Source organism: Pipistrellus kuhlii, unplaced genomic scaffold (genome assembly GCF_014108245.1).
Source record: "Pipistrellus kuhlii isolate mPipKuh1 unplaced genomic scaffold, mPipKuh1.p scaffold_m20_p_19, whole genome shotgun sequence".
Taxonomy (NCBI): domain Eukaryota; kingdom Metazoa; phylum Chordata; class Mammalia; order Chiroptera; family Vespertilionidae; genus Pipistrellus; species Pipistrellus kuhlii.
Window position 1 is genome coordinate 13,074,717 of NW_023425504.1, and position 17,427 is coordinate 13,092,143.

The following is a 17,427-nucleotide window of genomic DNA, read 5'->3' on the forward strand; positions in this document are numbered from 1 at the left end:
TCAGGGTTTGATTTTTGGAAGATGGCTTGATTTTCCACTTTTTTTTTCTGATCCTTTCTTGGCATTGCCGATCTTCTGAATTGCTTTATTGTACCTTCCCATTTCCACTGGAATCTCTCTCATTCTAAGGAATTCATCCTTACGTTGTTTCTTTAAAATTTCGAATAAGCGAAAGGCCTGAAATAGTTCATCGAGGAGTTTTTGGCGTTCATCCTTGATCTTTTTGCAAGCTCTTGATTCCTGTTCCACTTTAAATAAATAGTATTTCACTTGATTTTCAAGACGACTTTTCTCTTGGATTAGCTTTCTAAGTAATGTCATTAAATATTTCATTGGCAATTGCTTGTAGACCTGAATAGTACCTTGTATATCTGAAGGCTCTCCACCGAGTTTTCCCAGTTTCTCTTTCAGAGTAACTATTTGCTCCATCAGTTGATCATTCATTTCAAGTTGTATCTCATAACGCATTTTCCATTCATTGTTTTTAATGAAGTTGGCTTTCTGTTCCGCTATCTTGTATGTTAGTTCATTTATTGAGAGTTTTACTAAGTCTTTCTTATGGATTTCTTCCAGTAACTCCAGTTTTAGTTGTTCAATGCTCATACCTTCATAGATGTCACCCATAGTGTCAAGTCAGAGACCTCTCCACGCCCTTCTCATCAGCACGTCTTAGAGCAGAAGACCTGAAGGGTCACCCACAGCTGGGGAGAAGAAAGTGTTGATATGTGCTGTTACCATGGTGAACTGAATTCTAGAATTCTTGGCTGCAGTCCCCCCACCCAGCACCTTGCACATGTCATAACACTGCCTTCTTATCTCCATTGTTCCTTTTTTTCTATAAAAATGTTTTTAATAATATTTTTATTGACTTCAGAGAGTTAGAGAGAGTGAAAGGGAATAATTGATTGGCTGCTTCCTGCACACCCTCATTGGGGACTGAGCCCGCAATCTGGGCATGTGGCCAGTACAAAGTTATTACAATATTATTGACTATATTCCCTATGCTATGTTTTACATTCCTGTGATTATTTTGCATCTATCAATTTGTACTTCTTAATCCCTTCAGCTTTTTTGCCCAGTCCCCAATCTCCCACCTCTCTGGCAACCATCAGCCGGTTTTCTGTATCTATGAGTCTGTTTCTGTTTTTTGTTTGTTTGCTTATATTGTTATTTAGTTTCCGAATATAAGTGAAATCATATGGTATTTGTCTTTCTCTGACTGACTTATTTACTTATCAGAATGTCCTCTAGGTCCAACCATGCTGTCCCAAATGATAAGATTATATTCTTTTTATGGCCAAGTAATATTCCACTGTACATATGTACCACAAGTTGTTGTGTGTGTTTTTTAATCCACTCCTCTATTGATGGGCACCTGGCTGCTTACATTTGTCTCCATTATTTCTGATGACTAGGCAGATGTTAATATTATTGTGGTTCCTTTGCATATGATAGGTAATTTTTCTCCTGCTGTTTTCAAGTTTTTCTCTTTGGCAATGGCTTTGAACAATTTGATTAATATCTATCTAGCTGTGAATATATTTGTGCTCGTTCTACTTGGAATTCTTTGAGCTTCTTGGATGTGTAGATTTCTCATCAAATTTGAGAAATTTTATCCAATATCTCTTCAAATACTTACGTCATTTCCCCCCTCTCCTCTTCTGGAACTCCCATTATGCATATGTTGTGTGTTTGATGTTGTCTCCCAGGCCTTTAAATTACTCAGTTTTCTTCATTCTTTTCTACTGTTGAGCCCCTCTGATAAATTTTGTTTTATTTTTTATATCATTTAACTATAGAATTTCCATTTATTTATATAACTTGCATCTTTTTGTTAATATTCTCTATGTGATGAGTCATTGTCATCATACATTCCTTTAATTCTTTTTTTAAAAATTCTTTATTGTTGAAAATTTTACATATGCCTCTTTCCCCCCCATTGACCTCTCCCTGCCTGCTCCCACACCCCCTTTAATTCTTTAAACATGGTGTCCTTTAGTTATTAAAACATATTTATAATAGCTTATCTGAAATCTTTATCTAGGCCTCCCCAGAAACAATGTATATAAGCTGCTTTTTCCTCTACATGGGCTATGTCTTGTTTATTTGTTTGTAAATATTTATCTATTTTAGTGATATGCTTAGACTAATTATGTAGTGTCTATCTACTCCAAAGTGCGTGACAACTGGAATCTCTGCTCAGTGTTTTAAAAAAATTTTTGTTGTTAAACTTAAGCCTAATTACCTAGAGTTCACCCTTGGGTCATCATAGCTGGCACCATATATAGTTATTACAATATTATTGGCTGTATTCCCTATGCTGTACATTTATTTCTCCTTTGAACCCTGCATTATTTGGAGGGTATTATGTAATTTTCAAATAGAGCTTTCCTGTTATATTTTTGTTATTGATTTCTAGCTTAATTCTACTGTGATAATATGATTTCAGTCCTTAGAAATGTAAGACATGCTTTAGAGACCATCCTATATAATAAAAGCCTAATATGCTAAGTGTCCAGTTGTCTGGTCATCTGTTCCACCAATCAAAATGTAATAACTAATGATATGCTAAGGCTGAACAACCGCTTGACCACTGGGTACAGACAGTCAACCGGTTGGCCAGTCTCTATGATGTGCACTGACCACCAGGGGGCAGATATGCAGTAGGTTAGGTTGCTGCTCAGGTCCAGTCGATTGGGACTGAATGAAATGAGCTGGACATACCCTGGAGCCCTCCTGTGGTTCATCCTAGGCTGGCCAACCTCCTGCATTACTTCCTGGCCCCAATCCTGTACCCGTGGGGGTCCTCGGCCTGGCCTTCACCCTCTTGCAATCCGAGACCCCTCAGGGGATATTAGAGAACCAGTTTTGGCCCTATCCCACAGGCCAGGCCAAGGGACCCCACTGGTGCACGAATTTGTGCACTGGTCCTCTAGTAGTATGATAAATGTTGGTGAATGTTTCATTTGCATTTGAGTAGAGTGTATATTCTTCAATTGTTGTATATAGTGTTATATATTTATCAGGCCAACTTTGTTGTCCTTCAACTCTTCTATATGCTTAATGGTTTTTTTTATCTGCCTTTTCTACCAATTACTGGGAAACATGTACATAAACCTACCAACTTGATTTAACTTTCTTTTTAAAAATTTATTAATGAAAGACAGAGAGAGACAGAGAAAGTGTTGTTCCACTTATTTATGCATTAATTGGTTGACTCTATATGTGCTCTGACTGGAGATCAAACCTGCAACCTTGGCCTATCAGGACAGTGCTCTAACCAAGTGAGCTACCCGGCCGGGGTGATTGTAAATTTCTTTATTCTCTTACCTTTGTCACTTTTTATGTATATATTTTCTATGATATCAGGTATTTGCAATTTTAAGATTGTTATAATTTCCTGTTGAATCAAATCTTTTATAATTATGAAAAGTCCCTGTTTATCTCTATACTGAAGATTTCCTTAAAGTCTATTCTGTCTGATATTTATATAGTTATCCTGATTTACTTTGATTATTGCTTGCATAATATGTCATTTGTTTATTTTTAACCATTTTATATCCTTACATTTAAAATATCCACCCTGCCGAAACCGGTTTGGCTCAGTGGATAGAGCGTCAGCCTGAGGACTGAAAAGTCCCGGGTTCGATTCCGGTCAAGGGCATGTACCTTGGTTGTGGGCACATCCCAGTAGGGGGTGTGCAAGAGGCAGCTGATTGATGTTTCTCTCTCATCGATGTTTCTAACTCTCTATCCCTCTCTCTTTCTCTCTGCAAAAAAATCAATAAAATAAAATTAAAAAAAAATTGTCTCACCCAACCGGTGTAGCTTAGTGGTTGAGCATTGACCTATGAACCAGGAGGTCACCGTTTGATTCCAGGTCAGGGCACATGCCTGGGTTTCCGGCTTAATCCCCAGTGTGGGGTGTGTAGGATTGCTTTTTCTATATCTCTCTCTCCCTCTCCCTTCCTCTCTGAAATAATAAAATAAAATAAAGTGTGCCTTTTCTGTCTTTGTTAAAGTAGACAGGTTGTCAGGAATTACTATTAACTTCCAGAGTCCTGAGGATCCAAATAATCTATTAAATGACTGGCCTTAGAAATGGAACTCATTGATGTCTCTAAACAAAATAACACATCTCATAGCCGAAGAGCAGGTGATACATAATCTACAATATGGGTCTCGATGTCCTTAATGCTTTCAGAACAGAGTTAAAAATTAAAGTAATTAATAAAAATACTGTTATGGTATATGTCAGAATTAGCAGGAGCACTGATGCTCTGAGTTGTCCTGAATTCTTCTAAATTCTTCCTGACTATGCCACAGCTGGTTCCTGCTTGAACCCTGCCCGTTGTACTGTTGGGAACTTAGTCCAAATTCCTTCTTTAACCTCTGCATTCTAGTTACAGGTGTTGGGTCTGAGCCTCGCTGTCTGGGGCTGGACCTCCTTGGACGCTGGCTCTCAGACGGAAAAGCCACGAGAAGTTGTGGGTGTATAAGAATGAGTCTTTATTGCAGAAGCAAGTGGCCATATAGCCATCAGACAAGATAATTCTTCACAGCAAAGTCCATATAGGCGGGCAGTTGGACACTAGCTGGTGAATACATATCTTTTCTACAAAGCAGCATTAGTCTCTGTACCCACAGCTATTATCTGAGCAGCCCCCTAGACTCACTGCCTCACATCATAGCAATATCTAAGCTTCTCCTGTCTCCCCTGCCCTGCACACGCTGGCTGGTCTCTATAGCTTACTATAGTGAGATTCACTCTCCCAGCACACCGGCTGGTTAACATGGTAGCCATATCTGAGTTCTCTATGAGCCTTACGTTGTAGCAGCTCTCAGCTTCGCCTGAGCTCTCCTCTCTCCTGCACACATAGAGGCTACATTCTCTGTGTCTACTGCCTCTGCTTCTCTGAGCTCTCTCTGCCCAGCTGCTTTCTAGTCAGTAACCTGTATATTACTCCAGAGGTAAAGAAGGCTAGTTGCCAACAGTGACATCAATCATTTGGGTTACAGAAGGGCACAGTGTACCATGTATCCTTGCACCTGCTCATGGTATCTTGGTCTTGGACACCCTGATTAGGCTCATGCTCAGAGCGGCTTTGGCCATTCTGGTGTATTGACAACAAGGCCTCTGTGCTCCCACTGCCCTTGACTATCCAGGGACCCTGGCATGGTTCTCACAGTGTAGATGTTGTTTTTCCCCCCCTATTCTCTGCTAATTTTTCTAAAATTTAAAAGATAGTGAATATGTTTGGGGCCCTTTTTGATGTTTTAATTCCTTTATTTCATTGTTAACTTTTATTTGCAATTGGTATAAAAATTTAATACCCGTTTATTGCCTGAGTACTCAAAAAATTGTCATGATTTACCTAAATGTTTTTCTATCATTTGAAATGTTTTTAGCTATTGTTTGTTTTCATTCTGCTAACCACCATAATTGTAATAAAAGCAGTATATTCACATTTAAAAATAAAAATGTGTCCCTTGCAACCTGTATATGGTTTATTTTTTTCATATAGTTGGGCTGTTTCATTAATTGAAGAATTAATTCAGTTATGTTTAATGTAATTAGTGACACATGTAGGTTTATATGTGCCATCTTTTTGTTTGTTTCCTATTTGTCATATCCATTCTTTATTTTCCTTTTCCCCTTCGTTGTCTGCTTTTGGATTTATGAAGTTTGTTTTATTTTATCTATTTTTTATTTTTTAAAATATATTTTATTGATATTTTACAGAGAGGAAGAGAGAAGGATAGAGAGTTAGAAACATTGATGAGAGAGATTCATCAATCAGCTGCCTCTTGCACACCCCCTACTGGGGATGTGCCCGCAACCAAGGTACATGCCTTTGACCGGAATCGAACCCAGGACCTTTCAGTCTGCAGGCCGATGCTCTATCCACTGAACCAAACCGGTTTCAGCTTTATTTTTTAATGGAATATTATGAACACAAGTGAAGCTACAGCTCCTGATCTGGCAGGTCCCTGTTATATGTTCTGTGATGAGACAAATAGCAGAGAAGTAAATAGAATAAGTTAATCCTATCCTCCCCCTTTCTGTGTATAAATCATGGTAATGCATGTGATGATGTGTAAGGCTTAGAGGTCTATACAAGGACAGTCAAGCTGACTGTTCCATAGAATACCTGGGGCAGGTAGTTAAAACAACACAACGGTCTGGCCGGCGTGGCTCAGTGATTGAGCGTTGACATATGAACCAGGAAGTCACGGTTTGATTCCTTGTCAGGGCACATGCCCGGGATGTGGGCTCTATTCCCAGTGTGGGACGTGCAGGAGGAAGCCGATCAATGATTCTCTCTCATCACTGATGTTTCTGTCTCTCTCTCCCTCTCCATTCCTCTCTGAAATCAATAAAAATATATTTTAAAATAACAAAAACAGCAACTCAACAGCAAAATGCAAATGTATGCCTGAAACTAATACAAAATAATATTGAATGTAAGTTTTAATTGAAAGAAATTAAAAATGCAAATATGTTTGTGGTCTATTGTGAAGTGAAACAGCATATTTTTCCTCTAATATTTCTACAAATATGTGAGAAGTGTCTTTCTTTTTTTTAAAAATTTATCTTTCAAGTACAGTTTATATTCAATATTATTTTGTATTAGTTTCAGGTGTACAGCATAGTGGTTAGACAATCTCATATTTTACAAAGTGGTTTTCCTGATATTTTAAGTACCCACCTGGCACCTTACATAGTTATTACAGTATTATTGACTATACTAGAGGCCCAATGCATGAAATTCGTGCACGGGGAGGTGGGGAGTCTCCTCAGTCCAGCCTGCACCCTCTCCAATCCAGGACCCCTTGGGGGATGTCTGACCATCAGGTCCCTTTCACAGTCTGGGACCACTGGCTCTTAACTGCTCAACTGCCTGCCTGATCACCCCTAACTGCCCCCCCCCCATAACCTGGTCACTCCCAACTGCCCCCCCCTGCTGGCCTGGTCACCCCCAACTCCCCCCCCCCCCCCCAATCTGGTCACCCCTAACCCCCCCACCAGCCTGATCACCCCTCACTGCTCCCCCTGCTGGTTTGGTCACCCCTAACTGCCCCCCCCCCCCAGCTCTCTGTTAAGTCATTTGGTCATCCCTCACTAACCCCCCTGCCAGCCTGGTTGTCCCACACAGCCTGCTGCTCAGTTGTTTGCTTGCCCCTCACTAACCCCCCTTCTGGCCTGGCCACCCCATGTAACCTGTTCAGTTGTCCGTTGGGTTGTTTCGGTTGTGTAGATCACTTAGGCTTTTATATATATAGATTTATTATGCTGAACTTAATGTTTTTAAGTTTTTTTTATTGTTGACAGTATTACAGATGTCCCTTATTTTGCCCCTCTTCCCCCCTCCACCCAGCCCCCACCCCATCCCAAGCCTTCACCACACTATTGTCTGTGTCCATGGACTATGAATATATGAATAGAAAATCTTTGATTAATCTCTTCCCATTCCTCACCCCCCCCTCCCCTCTGAGATCTGTCAGTCTGTTCCATGTATCCATGCCTCTGGATCTATTTTGTTTGTCAGTTTATTTTGTTCATTAGATTCCACATATTAGTGAGATCATATGGTATTTGTCTTTCTCTGACTTGTTTGCTTCGCATAATACTCTCCAGGTCCATCAATGCTGTTGCAAAGGGTCGGACATCCCTGGGACTGTTTTTGAGGCTGCCATTTTGTAGTTTTTAATCCCTTCACGTTTTTACCCAGCCTCCCAACCCCCTCTCCTCTGATAACCATGCAACTGCTCTCTTTATCTATGAGATATTATGAAGTTTTTTTTTTTAATAATATATTTTATTGATTTTTTTTTACAGAGAGGAAGAGAGAGAGAGAGAGAGAGAGAGAGAGAGAGAGAGAGAGAGCGAGCTAGAAACGTTGATGAGAGAGAAACACCGACCAGCTGCCTCCTGCACACCCCCTACCTGGGATGTGCCCACAACCAACATACATGCCCCTGACCGGAATCAAACCTGGGACCCTTCAGTCCGCAGACCGACGCTCTACCACTGAGCCAAACTGGTTTTGGCTGAAGTTTGTTTTAAATAAGCTTTTTATTTTGGAATACTTTTAGATTTACAGAAAATTTTCAAAGACTAAACAGTTTCCATATACCCAGTTTCAATTTCCCTTAATTTCACTTTCCTTTAATGCTATTATTTGTTGATATTAAGAAACCAACATTGCCACATCATTATTAACTAAACTTTAGATTTTATTCAGATCTCACTAGTTTTTCCATTAATGTTCTTTTTCTGCTTCAGAATCCAATCTACAATACCACATTGCATTTAATTGTTCTGTCTCCTTATAATCCCCTGATTTGTGCCATTTTCTCAGTCTTTGACTTTGAAGCAGAATTTGTCAGGTATTTTGTAGAATGTCCTTCAATTTGAATTTATTTGCTGTTTTTCTCATGATTAGATTGGGTTATTGGGTTTTGAAAAATAAAACTACAGAGATGAAGTGCTTTTCACACCTCATCATTTTAGAGGGTACAGCTATAAACATGACTTATTACTGGTCATATAAACCTTGATTAAGGTGGTGTTTGCCAGTTTACTCCACTGTAAAGTTGCTTTTTTTTTTTTTTCACCTTCCCAAGCTTTATTCTTTGGAAGTGAATCACTAAATATGATGTATTTTTTATTATTCTATTTTTTCATTTTTTAGTTTACCAGTTACACATTTTTCATTATTCTTTTAGTTGTTAACCTAAAAACAACAACTTTTCTTGACTAAAACCTACCTGCAATTAATATGCTTACCGCTTCTTAATGTAAGGATCTATCAACTCTTTAACTCAATTTATTCCCTTGTAAATTGAGTTGTCATGTGCAGTTAATGTCATAAATTTTAATTCATCATGTTTTCTAAACCTTATAAGACATTTTATAAAATCTTTAAAAAATCTCAAACCTACAGAAAATTTTAAGTACAATACAAAGGACTTTTTCCTGAACCTTTTATGAATAAGTGACTAATGTGATGTCCTATCATTTCAAAATATTTTCATGTCTATTTCCTAAAACAAAGCAAAGGGAAATTCTCTTGCAAAACTATAATATAACCATGAAATCATAACATTAACACTGGTAAGTTGCTATTTTCCAATACTCAGATTCCATTCAAGTTTTGTCAATTTTGCCAATAATGTCCTTTATAGTCAGATAATTAAATTCCAAACCAAGTACTGCATTTGCTTGTCATGTCTATTTAGTGTCCTCCAATATGCAATAGTTTCTGTTTTTTTATTGACTTCAATGATTTTGACACTTGAAGATTATAGTCCAGTTTTTAAAAAAATATAAATTGTCCTACAACTTAGGTTTCCTTGATGTTTCCTCACAATTATATTAAGTTTATAAGCTTTTGGCAGGATGGCAACAGAAGTGATGCTTTATTCTTTTATTGCATTAAGGTGGTGTCTTCCAGTCTTCGTCACTGTAAGGTTACTCTTTTTCCATTTGCGATCAATAAGTATTTTGTGGGGAAGTATCTTACATAATAAAATAATAATATGCAAATTAACCATCACTCTGCTACACTCACAACCACGCTCACCAGCCAATCAGAGTGAGTATGCAAATAAACCCAACTAAGATGGCTATCAGGAGGGAGGCTTGGGTTTCCCTGGCAACGGAGGAAGCCAAGCTTTCCACACACCCTGGCAGGCCCAGGTGTCCACTCAAGGCAACAAAGTTTCAATTATAGAAGGTAAACAAATCCAGCCGAAACCGGTTTGGCTCAGTGGTGAAGCGTCGGTCTGCGGACTGAAGGGTCCCAGGTTCGACTCCGATCAAGGGCATGTACATTGGTTGTGGGCGCATCTCCGGTGGGGGGTGTGTGGGAGGCAGCTGGTCAATGTTTCTCTCTCATAGACGTTTCTGGCTCTCTATCTCTCTCCCTTACTCTCTGTAAAAAATCAATAAAATATATTAAAAAAAAGAAAAAAGAAGGTAAACAAATCCAAACAGAAATGGCCACAGAGCGAGCAGGAGGCTTGCCTCTGCTCCAGGTTACAAAGTTTCAATTGTGGAAGGTAAATAAATTCCAGATACCAGGGCCTCCGATTGGGTACCCGGGGGGCATGGTCAGTCTGCAAACCACCACAGGTCCCTTGCCTTCCCAGGCCATCCCATGTCCCAAGGGAACCGCACCCTGATCTGGGACACCCTTCAGGGCAAACTATTGTAGCTAGCCCCCACCCATGCACCAGGCGTCTAGCCTATCTAATAAAAGAGTAATGTGTAGATTGACCATCACTCCAACATACAATATGGCTGTCCCCATGTAGACAAAGATCCTGCCCCTATGTGGACACAAGATGGCCACCACAAGATGTCCAGCAGGGAAGGGCAGTTGGGAGGGACCAGCTCTGCAAGGGAGGGCAGTTCGAAGTGATCAACCTGCAGGGGAGGGCAGTTAGGGGTGACCATGCCTGCAGAGGAGGGAAGTTGGGGGCAAACAGGCTGGCAGGGGAGTGGTTAGGGTGATCAGGCTGGCAGGCAGAAGCGGTTAGGGGCAATCAGGAAGGCAGGCACGCGAGCAGTTGGGAGCCAGCAGTCCTGGATTGTGAGAGGGATGTCTGACTGCCTGTTTAGGCCCAATCCCACTGGGCAAGCTGGGCTGAGGAAAACAGCCCCCTGCACCCCCATGCATGAATTTCGTGCAACAGGCCTCTAGTATCTGAATGAGTACTTTTTGGAGAGATATATTTGAATCTATCTATCTATCTATCTATCTATCTATCTATCTATCTATCATCTATCTATCTCTATCCCCAGTTTCTCATCAAACTTCTCATTCATTTATGTCAATATGGACTCATGACTTTTTACTGTGTTTAATGGTTGTTTATCTATTATTATCATTTACTGTGATGCTAAACTTTAACCAGTGGGAGCTCTTTTACTCTGGCTTCTGTGTTCTTTTGACATTTCCCCATTATTTTTGAGCTCCTCTTTACTTGTGAGGACAAAAATAAATTTCAAACTCAATTTATACTTTCTTTGCTCTGGTCTCAGAATTAGCCTTTTATTCAAGAACCTCTGGTTCCTTTTAGTGGAGAATAGTATTTTTAGAAACCAATATGTGGGTGCTAGACATGTTCATTGTTATTAGGGTTGTTATGGACTGAATGTTTGTGTTCCCACAAAATTCTTAGGTAGAAGCCTTAATCTCCAATGTGATGGTATTTGGAAATGAGGCATTTGGGAGATCATTAGATTTAGATGAGGATAGGAGGATGGGGCTCTCATAATGGGATGAGTGCCCTTATAAGAAGAGGAAGAGACTAGAGCTCTCCCTACCATATGAGGATACAGTGAGAAGGTAGTTATCTATAAATCAGAAAGAGATCTCTTATCAAACATAACCATGCTGGCAACTTGATCTAAGATTCCTAGCCTTCAAAACCATGAGAAATAAATTTCTGTTGTTTAAGCCACCCACTCATGGCATTTTGTTGTATCTGCCTGAACTGACTGAGACAACGGTATTGCTGTTTTCAGGCCCTCTCAATGAGTTAACAGTGAGAAACCTGGCTCCTTAATATAACCCTCTTGTATGTAAACAATCTTATGTAGTTGTAATTTTCCATTATCATTTAATTCTATGCATATATTATTTATGATTATTTTTTAAAAGAATAATTAAAAAAATGCTGTGCATTTAGATATTTTTATTGATTTTAGAGAGGAAGGAAGAGGGAGAAAGAGAAACATTAATTATGACAGAGACCTGAAACCGGTTTGGCTCAGTGGATAGAGCATAGGCCTGCGGACTCAAGGGTCCTGGGTTCGATTCCGGTCAAGGGCATGTACCTTGGTTATGGGCACATCCCCAGTGGGGGGCAGGAGGCAGCTGGTTGATGTTTCTCTCTCATTGATGTTTCTAACTCTCTATCCCTCTCTCTTCCTCTCTGTAAAAAGTCAATATATATATATATATATATATATATATATATATATATATATACATACATACATATATAAATGATGACAGAGAATCATTGGATGGTTGCCCCCTGCAAGCCCCCTACTGGGAATTGAACCTGAACATGTGCCTTTGACCAGAATGGAACTTGGGACCCTTCAGTTAGGAGGCCAATGCTCTAGCCACTGAGCCAAACCAGCTAGGGCTAATTATGATTATTTTAAGGACTATGTCTTAGAGGTCTAATATCTGGATCTTCTGTGGGTCTATATCTATTGCCTATTTTTCTCTTGATTTCTAGTCAATGGTTGTCATTTTGCATGCATCATTATTAGTGTTGGATACCAAATAAAAAGATGAAGAGATAATTTGTGGTATTTGTTGATGCTATCTTCCTCCAGGGAGAATTTAGTACTTTTTATTCTGACAAAGCACTCAAGATAAGAATAGATCACCTTAATCTGATTAGAAATTGAGACTGGCTTCATTCTTTTTGTTTTGTTTTGTTAATCCTCACCCCGAGGATATTTTTTCTATTGATTTTTCTTTTTCTTTTTGTTAATACTCACCCAATGGTTATTTTTCCATTGATTTTTAGATACAGTGGAAGGGATGTAAGAGAGACACTATGATTGGTTGCCTCCTGCACAGGCCCTGATCAGGGCCAGGAATTGAGCCTGAAACCAAGTTACATCCCCTTGACTGGAATTGAACCTAGGACATTTCAGTCTATGCGCTGATGCTTCAGCCACTGAGCAAAACCAGCTAGGAGTGGGCTTCATTCTTTATGAGGGCTAGTCTGTTTCCCATTCTCTCTTCTTCTAGGTAATGGCCCTTCAGCTGAAATTCTCTGGTTTTTACTAGGGCTCTTCCTTTGTGGACACTTAATACCACCACCACCCCCTTTCAGTTCCATGAGATTTCTGAAAGCAGTTCCTCAGCCACTATTTTCTGTTCAGATTCCTAGCTTTTTAATCAACAGCTTTCAAACTGGCAAATGCCTTAAAAGCAAAATCTCTAGATTCTCCACAATCTTGGCCTCTCAATTTATTCCTATCTAAGTGGCCCTTCAATGAGACAAAAACATTTTACAAATATTTCTATTGATTTTTAGAGAGAGAAGACGGGAGAGGGAGAGAGCTATAGAAACATGGATGAGAGAGAAACATCCATTCGGCTGCCTCATGCACAGCCTCTACTGGGGACTGAACCCACAACTCCGGCATGTGCCCTGACTGGGAATGGAACCAGTGACCTCTTGGTGCATGGGACAACTCTCAACCAACTGAGCCACACCTGTCAGACTAAACTTTTTTTTTAATGTGTTAATCAGCTTGTATACTTGTTCTCAATGGAATGGTTACTCTGAAAGAAGGTTGCCATTGACAGAAGCCGAAATTGATTCATATTCTTAAGAGATTACTTTGGTTATTGTGTAGAGAGTTAAGAGAGGGCAAGACTTGAAATAGGGAGACCAGATAGGAAGCTTGATAAGATGATGGTTTACATAAGCATGAAAATAGTGATGTGGAGAAAAGAACATAGGTTGGGAGGTGGGGGTGAGAAGAGGTAGAGGATAATATAGAACTCTAATGTCTCTATCTTACAAGGTGGGCAGTTAGGAGAAACTATCCATGGTTAATCAAACAGGAAATATAAGTTTCTTAATATTATTTAAAATGAAAAAGGTAACCAGTAGAAAAAAATAAAAATAATGTTAAAACTATATTGGAAAGTTGGCTTGCACGAGGCCCTGGGTTCATTCCCTGGCACCTCCACAAAAACAAAACAAAAAAAAAAAAAACAACCACAAAACAAAAAAAAAACCCCAAAACAAAACACCTATATTGGAAGGGATGAAGGGGAGGCAGGAGTGGTGAAAGTGAACTTAATCATTATCTCCCATGGTATTCTTTAATAGATAATGTCAAAAAAGAAATAAACAGTAGGGAACAATTTGAAGAGGTTTTAGGAGCTAAAGTTTGCAGGGCTTGATTATTGATTTCATTTAGTGAATAAGGGAGAGGGATGAGGTGAAGCTGATTTGCAGATTTCTAGCTTGAGTGATTGGGTAGATGTGGTATTAAAACAAGTAAAGAATATGGAGGAGTATCTAGTTCAAGAGAGAAAGTGTTAGATTCATTTTTAGTTGTATGTGGTACATTGTGGTTGAGATGTATACTAGGCATGCACATGTAGGCAAAGCTTACCACAGTAACATAATAAAAGACAAATAAAAATAAAACCATAGGGGGAGGGGAATGTGACCATCTGAAAATTTAAAATGACTTACCTAAAAACTCTAGGGTTCTCCAACTAGCATGTTTCATCAGCTGAGCATTGAACTATGAACCAAGAGATCGCAGTTCGATTCCCAGGCAGGCATGTGCTCAGGTTGCAGGCTCATGGGACATGCAGGATGAAGCATCCAACCAATGCTTCTCTCTCACCATTGATGTTTCTATCTCTTCCTCTCTAAAATTAATAAAAACATATATTTAAAAAAATAAAAACTCTTGGATTAAAATGGAAATGAGTCTTCACTGGTTTGGCTCAGTGGATAGAGCACCAGCCTGTGGACTGACAGATCCCAGGTTCAATTCCGGTCAGGGGCACATGTGGGCTCTGTTCAATGTGTAGGAGGCAGCCAATCAATGATTCCCCCTCATCATTGATGTTTCTATCTCTCCCTTCCTCTCCCTCTCTGAAAGCAATAAAATATATATTTAAAAAGAAAATGGAAATGAAACAAATTACAAATTGTTTATAAATACATAATAATTATAGCAATAAATGGAAAAAAACTATGTTGATGTTGTTATAAATATCTTCATTTAGTAAACCTGTTTTATAGACTGAATGTTTGTGTCCCCCACAAATTTGTATGTTGAAACCTAACCCCCAAGGTTATGATGTTAGTCAGTGTTGTTTTGGAAGGTTCTTAGTTTATGAGGGTGAAGCTTTCATGAATAAGATTAATGCCCTTATAAAAGAAACCCCAGAGAATTCCCTTGCTCCTTCTGCCATGTGAGGACACATTGAAAAGATGTCAGCTATCTAGGAAGCAGTTTCTCTCCAGACATCAAATATGTTAGCACCATGATCTTGGACTTCCCAGCTTCCAGACCTGTAAAAAATAAATGTTTGTTGTTTATAAGCTTCTAGTTTATGGTATTTTGTTATAGCAGCACAGAGCAATTAAGAGAGCCTCATTGAGCAGAAACCAGTTTGGCTCAGTGGATAGAGCGTCGGACTGCGGACTCAAGGGTCCCAGGTTGGATTCTGGTCAAGGGCATGTACCTTGGTTGCAGGCACATCCCCAGTAGGGGGTATGCAGGAGGCAGCTGATTGATGTTTCTCTCTCATCAATGTTTCTAACCCTCTGTCCCTCTCCATTCCTCTCTGTAAAAATCAATACACACACACACACACACACACACACACACACACACACACACATATATAAAGATAGCCTCGTTGATAACTATAGTTAGGATTCTGGTACATCGAGTGAGCAAATGAAAAGAACCTTACCCCTTCTGTGGTGCTAAGTGAGGCCTATGTTTGTCTACCAGTGCCATACATTTCATTTTGACTTGAATTCGCTTGTAACCCCCAGCAACAACTCCTTTCACTAATAGTTTGATATAAATTGGCAAAATATAACTTGAAAATGTTGATATATTCAAACTATGGTATCCCAATGTTTCCATAGTAACTAATGTACACTCAGGGGAGAAAGATGGAGAATAAATGAGAATAGCATTTTAACAAAAGAAATGAGGTGCAAAGAGACTTTAGACATGTAATCATCTCTTGTTTAGGAATATGAAGATATTCATCTACTTAAAGATGGGGTTATAAAAATTGTTACAATGAAACTTGTCAGTAGCCATTAATATTCCATTTTCTCTATAATCATCATCAAAAGCATTTATTTTTAAATATGTTTTTATTGATTTTAGAGAGAGAGAAGAAGGGAGAAGAATAGAGAGATAGAAACATTGAGAGAGAAACATGGATTGGCTGCCTCCTGCACATCCCTACTGGGGGTTGAGCCAAAACCTGGGCATGTGTCCTCACTAGGAATCAACTGGTAACCTCTCAGTTCATGGGTCAATGCTCAACCACTGGCCGGGCACCATCAAAAGCATTTGAATGCTTCTTTGGCCAATAGTACTGTAGAATGAGTTAAACGAACATAGTTGTCATGCTCCTGTGAGCTTGCAATCAGGATGGGACAGGTTAGGCCAATGCCATATTCTAGCCTGCCAGGCAGAGCAATCACTTTGCGCTGATTATTGGGAGGAGTTAGAATTCAAAGAAGCTTACTCAATCCCGTGGAATTTGTTTGCTTAATGCAAGACTTTACTAGAAACTAAACACTCTGCTGGTTAAAGACCACCAGTATAGGGTGCTGCTGCTCCCCCTTTCCTATTCCATCAGCATATTTCCCCCATTCCTTCATAACATTCTATTCTTCCTCCCAAAATACATCTGTGCACCATCCCACAAATTCCAAAACAACCTGTTCATTTCACCTCTCAGCTAGTTCTAAAGGTATGTATATATTTGTAGGTACATACATATATCTCTGATAACATGCTCCCCACATATACCTCTAATAACATGCTAATTTACTAAAATACAAAACAGTATGTTTTAGTGTTGAACCAGTTGTTATAGACTAAATTGCGCACCCCCCAAATTCATATGTTGAAGTCCTGACACCCCCAATGTGACTGTACTTGGAGTTGAGGCCTATATGTAGGTAATAAAGGTAAAGTGAGGTCATAAGAGTGGGGTTCTAATCTGATCTGACTGGTATCCTTAAAAGAAGAGACACCAGAGATCTTGCTCTCTGTATGTTATGTGAGGATGCAGCAAGAAGATAGTTGTTTGCAAGTCAGGAAGAGAGCTTGTACCAGGAACAGAATTGGCCAACACCTTGAACTGGAACTTCTAGCTTTGAGAACTGTGAGAAAATACATTTTTATTGTTTATGCCACTCAGTTGATGGTATTTTGTTATGGCAGCTAGAGTAGATGAACATATCAGTGTATATGCTTAACCAATAAAGCTGTTATCAGACAGGAACAGACTTTGGGGGTGGTGGTGGAGAGATGACTTTTTAACCTAGAACTAGAGTCCCAGTGCATGAAATTCATGTATGGGTAGGATCCCAAGGCCTGGCTGGCAATCAGGGCTGATCTGTGGGGCCCCTGCTGGCACCCATCTTGGCTGGCCTGGTGCTGCCTGCTCACCGGCCCCAACACCCACCACTGCCGCCAGTTGCCTCCTTCTGTGGGGAGACTGGAGGGGTGATGGGGGGAGGGGAGGTACACTGGCACCTGCCTTGTCTTGTCTGAGGCCTGTGGGCTGGGGGCAGCAACTGCATTGAGTGTCTGCCCAGAAGACTGGTGCCCATCATAGCCACCAGTTTTCTGTTGGTCATTCTGCTGTTCGG

General features: G+C 39.8%; 1 protein-coding gene across 1 annotated transcript; it reads right to left on the minus strand.

The window, feature by feature from the left end:
- LOC118722095 (coiled-coil domain-containing protein 169-like) lies at window positions 1-761 on the minus strand. The gene has a single exon (XM_036443485.2). The coding sequence runs from the start codon at window positions 622-624 to the stop codon at window positions 1-3; it is 624 nt and encodes a 207-aa protein (XP_036299378.1). The 5' UTR covers window positions 625-761.
- Between the last annotated feature and the right edge of the window lie 16,666 nt (window positions 762-17,427).